Consider the following 8,888-nt stretch of genomic DNA (forward strand, 5'->3'; position numbering starts at 1 on the left):
CTCGTGCCCCGTCAGCACTCCGAGGACGTAAACGATTCCGAGCAACAGCAACAACAGCAACAATGTTATCGTCATCATCGTTACCACCATCATCACCACTATTATCATCATCCTACGCATCATCATCATTATCATCATCGACATCATCGTACTAGACATCATCGTTCCTCGTCGTTGGAGAACGACGACGATCAAAACTCTGGATCGGAGGATTCGTGCGCGTCACCGATAAGGCCGGATCGATGCAGAGTACTTGCACGCGGCTCGCACGACAACGCGCCGATCGATCCTCACCTGCTCTGCTGCCAGATCTGGCGGTGGCCGGATCTCGCCCACTCGTCGGAGCTCAAGAGACTTCCTGTCTGTCATTCCGCTAAAGACCCTGTATACATATGCTGCAACCCTTACCACTGGAGCCGGCTCTGCAAACCCGGTAAGCAATCTCTCTTCTTTTCCCTCTTTTTATCCTCGCGTCGCTCTTCTTTTTACCATCTCTCTGATTGCAACGGATCAACCATTTTAAACGACGATGATAATTCGTTTCTAGATGTACCAACATATAGGTGGTTATTTAAATGCAATGAATTTGTTGAATGACGTTCGCTTTGTATAGATTATTAGCGATTTTATAATACACCGTATTTACATATACGTAGCGAGGAATTGAATATTGAGCTTTACTTTTTGTCTTTTGTTTTTACATAGTAGAACATGATTAAATATTGTAGCAACACATTCTGATATATTTATGGGAAGATTTGAAATGTTGTTGTTGTTTTGTGTAAAATATTATAATTGTACCAGAAGAAAATAATTCTTTGAATACGATTAATACGACTAAATGAATAAGATTTGAAAATATTTGATTACGGTTCTATCCAAGATTATCGGAGGATAAGTTGGAATACGTAAAACAGATAAATCATTTCTCCGGAATAAAAAAGTAGCTTTACTTGTTGCTTGTACGTATACATAAAGGTTAAAAGATTATGAGATTATCTATATTTTATTAGTATACGTACTTTTAATCAAATCTTCCTGTATCCAATAAGTTTCTGATACTTTTTAAAATGTAGGACTTTTTTATATCTTCTACTTATCTATACATACCTAAAATAAGATTATAATTCGATTTTCGGATGGAGATACGTAATAAGCTATGTAGATATATTTACCCTAAATTTGAGTGTTCAGGAAATTTTTTAAAATTCTATTTTCATATTACAAAAATCGCCAAACAATTATATCGAAATGAAGATATAATCGGTGTAATTATAACGCAAAATTAGCGATGTTATGTACTATGCTCATTGGGTTATGGTAATAAATTTTTGCAAGCGCTGGTAAATAAAAATAGAGATGACCTTATAATTCTGATAAGTTTGGGGTAATTGTTATGCTTTGGAAGCCGATAATTTAATTATAGAGATGTAATAATGCACTGACTAATAGATTTTGTTTGTTTTGGTTCATGTACGCAGATTGCAAACTATCGTCGTACTCGCGTCATTACTCTTACAATAATTAATTTCGTTTAAAATCGAATTCAACGTTTCGTACGCTTCCAATTGTACTGTATCCTTTTCTGAACAATGTATCAGTTAATGATATAAATACCGAGCTTGGCGCAAGAGGAGAAAATGAAATCGAATCATAAGATGCGCGTACGTGTAACTAAATGTTCCATACTTTATAGCATCGCATAGTTTTGATATTTTATTAGAGACATTAAATTAGCGTAAAATGAAACGTCGAGCTCCGCTTTCCCATTTAGCTATTTCATTTGGCTATCAATAGGTGACATTGATTGCGCGATATATTCAACGGTCGAGCGCACGATGGAATTCGCGTTTATTAGAGAAATCGTAAAATTTGACAATGCAGAAACGTAATTGAGATACGTTCGAATTAAATGGCAATTAGAGTAAACTCGTTTACGAATTATCCGGCAAATTTTTGTAAATTTGTACGTGCGACTGTCATTAGGAATTAGAAACGACGAATTAATATCATTAGCTCGATACTTGATTTTAATTTTCCACGGCCTTTTACGAATATTGGATTATTTAACGTATTTTAACGTATTTTAACGTATTATTAACGTATTATTAACGTATTTTTTAAACACATCTATAATTTTATATTAAAAGTAACGGATTAACGTTATTAATTTGATGTTCGATGTACAAAAGATATTTAGATAAGTTATTAAAATTGAACACAGTTTTGATACCGTATCAAATTTTAATAGAAGCTGGGAATTTAAAAAATCGTAGTGTTTTATCCCTCGATCGTTGTGCAAATTATTCAATTTGTTTGAACGACGTGTCTTTTCTTTTCAAAATTAAAATCCAATTAATTTCAACGAATCGACACCGAACATTTACACTCTATTGAAAGCATAGAACAACGCTATTTGTCACCATTGACAAATACACGGACGCTCGTTTAAACATTGCTACCCACAACATAATGCAAGTCTGACTTTAAACGTCGTTAAGATGTCTCGAGAAAATCAGCTGTCACCAACATAAATTTCAGGAATAACAGATTTATGAAGTCATCCGCGTCTACGTATTATCCCGTGAAGACGTCGTAAATATAGAATTCCAATAAATTAGCAGAGCCACGGCAAACAATAGCGCGTTATTGTCTCCGGCAGCCAATCCACAATTATATCGTAAATTGTCACCGATAATGTTGGATAAAATTGTTTGTCGAACAGAGTAGCATAGCACATTCCATCCAATACCTGTACAGGTTCGTGACAGACAGTTTGATTGATATCAAACGTTTGATACTGTATGGAGTATGTATGAGCCATAATAATCGACGAAAGCAAAACTTTCATCAAACGGAGAACAACATTCTTCGCTGTAATATTGAAATAAGATCGACGCAAGAAATACTTCTTTCATACGAGGAAATAAAAAGACCATAAAAGCACAAATCGTTTCCCATATAGGAATATGCTTCAGCATTATGATCAATATAAAGCTTAACCCTCTGTAACTGGAACTTTATTTGCCGATACGAGGGAAGAAGTAACAGAGAATAGAAAAATTTCTCATCTTGATTTAAAAGTTAGGACATAACAATTCCCGTAAATAGTCTATTTGATGGTACTATAACGTAATATAAGGATATCACAACCGATAAATAAGTAATATGAAAATTGACAATGTAGGTGTGTTATGTCCGGGGACTTTTTACGTTTGAGGCGACCTCCAGCTGTGCACATAGAATTAAGCGGACCGCAATAATCCTAAGGAATTGTCATAAACGAGGCTGTTTGATTTATCTCGAAGGCCGTTAATTGGCAGGAAACATCTTTGAGTCAAAAGGTTCCTTGTGGTTATTGCCTCATCGGGTACGAATTGGGAAGACGTGGGTTTTCCCATGTTTCCTGGGATTCCACCTGTAAGCGGCAAGTAGTGGGGCGATGACCACCGATAAGAGTTTTCCTTTGCGACAACATATAATTTTGCTCGCAAACCGATCGTCTACAAAAAAAAAAAAAAAAGACATGTGAACCAATAGCGTGAGCAGCATGTATATGTATCGATAAATACTTGATGCTTCAGTTGTCGCAATCGTGTTAGTTGTACTTACAAACCTCATAGGGAAGGCCACCTTTAAATCCTCCGTGTTGTCCGTGGGACGTGTGAAACCTCCGGCGTCGTTTCGGAGACGTGCGAATAATTTAACCACGTGAAAGGCCTACGCTGTAACGACAGCATGCCGCGAACCAAATGCTAATCGTCAGCTGTGCGTGGCGCGCTAACGAGCCCTGTTAGCCACAGGTCAACGTGAAACTGTAATTTATTACCGGTAGCGAGGAGGATTAGTCGATGTCCAGCTGGTCGAGTTCCTAGGTAAATGGGAGTACAAGCGTTCGTGAACTGAATAAAAAATCATACTGTTGAATCGCGTTTGAATGCTGCTGTGGCTTTTTTTTGCCAGTGAATCCTGTACGAGAACAACAAAAGGAACAAGAGCGGAATAATGAATGGTATCGATACGTGTAAATGTTGTTGATTGTCCCCGCGCGCCGGTAGCAGTCGCGAGCAGCAATAAATTTTGATGAAAGCGGACGTTTTGCATCGCCATGGGAATCGCCAATGAACCACCGCTTTGTGCTTCTGTCGTCAAGACAGCGCAGATCCAACGTGAAAAATCGTTCCAAGTATTTATGTCGTTTCGAGCCAGTTGGATACGCGTTGCTGGATAATTTTCAACGAATCGAATACAGAACGTGAGATGGACGTGGTCTTAACCCTTTCGCTGCCATAGATGACTAGAGTTGACCTAATGTCATATATAGCACATACATATACGAACACAGGTGTTCTCCTTGCCTTAAGTAATCGTCGTTCGTTTAAGATCGTCGAAGAGAATCGTATGGGTTCTTCGAACAGTATGAAATGGAAACTTGTTCCAGTTACGTATTAGAAAGAGTACAACTTGAATGCTTGCTGTTTAAATTAACGGATGAAATCTTCTCTCGTGTACTGTTCGACAGAATCGCATGTGCAGTTAACGTGCGAATTTCTTTCGTTGTATTATCGCCATCAAATTGTACAGAATCTGAAATTAGTGAAAATTTGCTCGAGACATTTTTGTATATCGTTAATATTTCAATATTTAATATAATTAACGTCTCGTATTTTCGAGGAAACTCTAAATGGAACACCCTGTATGTTAATTTAAAATAGCTTGAATAAAACATGAATGATTAGCATGTTATGCTTCGTAGTAAAGTGTAGATTTACAGCTTGACTGTTATATATAGTATAGTAGTGCCAGAGCAAAAAGATTAATATTGTAACGGGTATTTAAGTTACTTAGAATGTTGAAGATATCTGGAGTCCTTTGAGGTACGATAATTGATCATAAGTATAATTCAATTAAATTGTAACAACCACTAGTAAGAGCGTAATAGATCTAGAACGTTGATGCTACCTATTCCTTAGGGACTGGTAATTATATAGCTGAGGATTATAATAGCAAGTTGTTATATCGAAATAGGTGATCATACACCAAATATAATAGCATCAACGGTTCTATTGTTATTAAAAAATATGAAACATTAATGAATTCATTAGATCGATTGTAGAAAATTATGACGTTAGGAAATTATATATTACTGTAAAAGTTACAATTTGTTGTACAGAGTATTTCGTGAGTTATTACTACTTTAAAATCCTTATATTTATTTCTATATCTTCCGCATTATTTCTTTTATCTTTATTGAAATGTTTTCCCCTACTTCTTTTATTTTTATCGTTAAATCGTCTTCTATTAATTATTTGCATCTTCTGATCATCTTAGACATAAACGTAGATGATATTAAAATAATATTCGACGACCAGAAAATTTGAATTTCCTTTTAAAAATTAAAACGTTTAATTGCTGTATCACGATGCCGTATTCGATACATCAAATGTTTATTTTAAGCATTTAATGTGCTCGAAAAGAGATGCACTCGAACGATTGAGTTGTCATATTAGCACTGAAAAGTACCAATCAAACTTTCTTTTTAAAACGAAACGGTCGTGCAGCGCAGGTAGGCAATGCCCGTTGTCCCATTAGTTGGGCGATATCTTTTACAGGTCTGAACGGTGTTTCACGGTAAACCAATAGCAGGTACGATTATCTTGACGATCGAAGGTTGTCTACATCCATCAATTCAGTTTCGTCTACTTTCTTTTCAAGATTTATGGCTACCTCCTTTGGGAAAATAACCACTCGCTGTCCGCTAACGTTGGAATTTTAACGTTAGAAATTTTTACCTTTTTCGTTTCTCTTGCCCAAATAAAAATAACTAGGAAACGAAGATTTGCACATTTATACGGTACTGTTTATTATACCTATTAAAATCTTAATTTTCTAATGCGATTTCGAGGAAGAAATTTCAAAATTGTATATATACATATCGGCTCAAAAATAAATATAAATATGGATATCGTAGGTGATATAATAATAATACAAGTTTGTTAATAAAAGTACATACATATATATTATATCAAATAAAAAGGTATAATATATAAAAATATAGAAATACAACGAGACGTATAAAATAGCAAATAAATATGTAAGTGAATTTTCTTAATCTATTTTCATCGTCTGAACATTGGATCCGATTGCCGGATTATCATAATTATACTATAATAAGTAACGTGTTAAATTTTTACAGAATTGCTTCTTTTTTTATTCTTCGGATCGTAACGACGAATATTAAGTTTTAATTTTCCCAAGTGAAATATTATTTTAATATCGAGCAAATATTACCTATATTAAATAGAAGCATTACAACTAGTATTTAGAAGTTTATCGTACTTCCTTCGTACACTTATCTATTATCTCGCACTCTTGCGAAATAGGCTCCAAGTCATCAAGTGCATAAAAGTAACATACATAATTGTCTAGTTTACACAGACACTTGTCATTAACGGGCTCCTCGTGTAACCGTAAAGTTTGTAAATTTGATCGTCTTACGGCACCGTCTGTCTGCTCGTTGGCGACACAAATTCAACCACAAAAAGCTGTCGCGTCCTATCGACACAAAGACAGTATTAGGAGGAAAGAGAGAGAGTAAATAGAGAAGGCGCCAGCAAAACGCGGCTTTACGTAACTCTAACGATCATTTGACTCGACGCTGCCCCAACTTTTCTGGAAACTAGTTAGACCTAGATGATCGATTGATTCTGATTTAGAACCTGAAACGATAAAGAAACTAACTGACAGCAGTAATTAGATGTAGATAAACATTCTATATTTCATTTTTCATTATTCGATCGTAGTTTAGCTTTATATTCGATATAGAGTATCGAGTATTTCGTGTTTCCTAAAATGAGAATGAGATGGAAATATACGAATTGAGGTGTCGTAGTAGAATTGTACAATTACAGAAATAATTTCAATCGGAGATGTACTATCACAGAAACGTTGGCAAAGTCAGGTTTATCTTTGTTCATTTTTACGATAGAAATCAGGATAGAAAGTAGGAAATAGAAATAAAAGCGAGCTAATGGAAGTAGAAATATACTAAGTTGTTATTTTCCTGTTATTAGTCATATTTACCATATTTCTGAGATATCGGTTTAGAATTCATAGGACGAACGTTCACCGTGAAATACGCGTATTTCCATGAAAAATTTATTGCCGCATTTTTAAGGTGTCGCTTAATATACTTAGCATGGAATATCGGTCTATATATTTCCTCGTGAAACTAATTGAAGATAAAATCTATTTATATTAAAATCGTATAACTTCTAATTTTATTTATAATACGGCGCCTAGTATATTTAATGCGCTCTAAATACCGCGTACTCGACGCGCGAAATATCACCAAGCGTATAGGTACACAGCATTGAAAAAATCAAATCTCTAAATGATACGAAATTCGTAACACCTTTAAATACGATCTCGAGAAGCCGACTTTATTAAATAAATATATTTGTCAGTTATCTGAATAATATCGACGTAGGCTGATTACGTACACGTAGCAAGGATGAAGGGAAAAAAAAGGTGCTCTTATAAAGATTGTCGTGACATTTAGGCGTGAAGCAATAGAAAAGATATGGACGCAGCCGCTGCGGCGATAAATCGTGTCCACGATATTGGACAAATGATCATAAGAGTATTACTCTAATCATTTTTATGGGACCGCCTTCTGCCAGTGGAATGCTTACGAGAAAACTCATAAACCAATATTTCTTAGCACGTTGAGCTGTGTTTATATCAGGCAACTTTTAGCCGACTGATTCGATCGAACGATCTCAAATCGTTCGATATTTAATTCAGGTTAATGCTTAATTAAGGTTTATACTCTACGGCCTTGTGTTTGTTATTTAGCGCGATCAACGTGTTATGTAGAGAGATTTTGCGCGTAGTTTCAGTAATTCTAATTAATTTGATAGACAAATTGAAAAAGCTAATTATTTGAAAATGAATAGAAATATTCCAGTATAAAAATAACCCTTTTTTTATTGTTTATGTATAATTTTGGAAGATTAAGAAATATGTATAAAAAAGTTGTAAGCGTGGTCGATGTATTAAAAATTGACGTTTGTGTCACTTGACGATGGCATCTCACTCGTTGTATTCGACTAGCATCACCTTTGGAAAAACTGGATAAAATTACTAGGAAATTTTCGAAATAAATTTTACGAATTATATAAATTTCTTCAGATAACATCTGATTATTCAATTTGATACGATCTTCTAAAATTATGTAACATTCAAATACAAAGTCCGTTTGAAAGAAGAATTTAAGATACCAATTTAAGAATTCCATATTCGTTTACATCTTTAACGAGCCATTATTAGTCGACTCGCGTATAAGTAATGGAAAGGAAAAAGAAAGCAACTCGCGAACTTAGAACTCGTCAATTTACTGATATTTCTACTTCGTAAACCGTTGTGCAAGAGGACCCAAAATAGTTTCCGCTAGATCAAAAATGATAGTTTACACGGTGTTGACGTCGAACGACTTAAGGTTGATCGACTCGATGAAAAATTGCCTAATGCAAATACCGCTTAAGCAATATTGGGTACAGGGAATGAGAAATTGGCGGAGCTCGCTATCTCGCGACGACGACGCGCCGAGATTCGTCACAGTTCGCCGCGCCGTACGCGATCTATCGATAATCAGCAGCGGCGGAAAATCGGCGCGCGAGGTAAACACCGTGGCGTAGAGCGCGCCGGTTCACTTTCCTATTAATAACCGTCGGGATTGGACGAGACGGCGGACGCGGGGCGTACCGCACGCCGACGAACCACCACGAAGATTCGCCGAAACGAAAATCTCCATATAGGAAAATAACGAAATCCTTCGGATTCCACGCTGAGGTTTCCACGTCTAATAATAGCGGCGGGGGGGGGGG

General features: G+C 35.9%; 1 protein-coding gene across 1 annotated transcript in view; it reads left to right on the forward strand.

The window, feature by feature from the left end:
• Nucleotides 1-8,888, forward strand: part of LOC100742914 (mothers against decapentaplegic homolog 6) — a 106,881-nt gene that overhangs the window by 648 nt on the left and 97,345 nt on the right. The window contains 1 exon segment of the mRNA XM_024370077.2: nt 1-433. This exon segment is cut by the window's left edge and continues 12 nt beyond it. Within this exon segment, the coding sequence (XP_024225845.1) occupies nt 1-433 (433 nt within the window).

This window comes from Bombus impatiens, unplaced genomic scaffold (assembly GCF_000188095.3).
Source record: "Bombus impatiens unplaced genomic scaffold, BIMP_2.2 scf_0664, whole genome shotgun sequence".
NCBI lineage: Eukaryota > Metazoa > Arthropoda > Insecta > Hymenoptera > Apidae > Bombus > Bombus impatiens.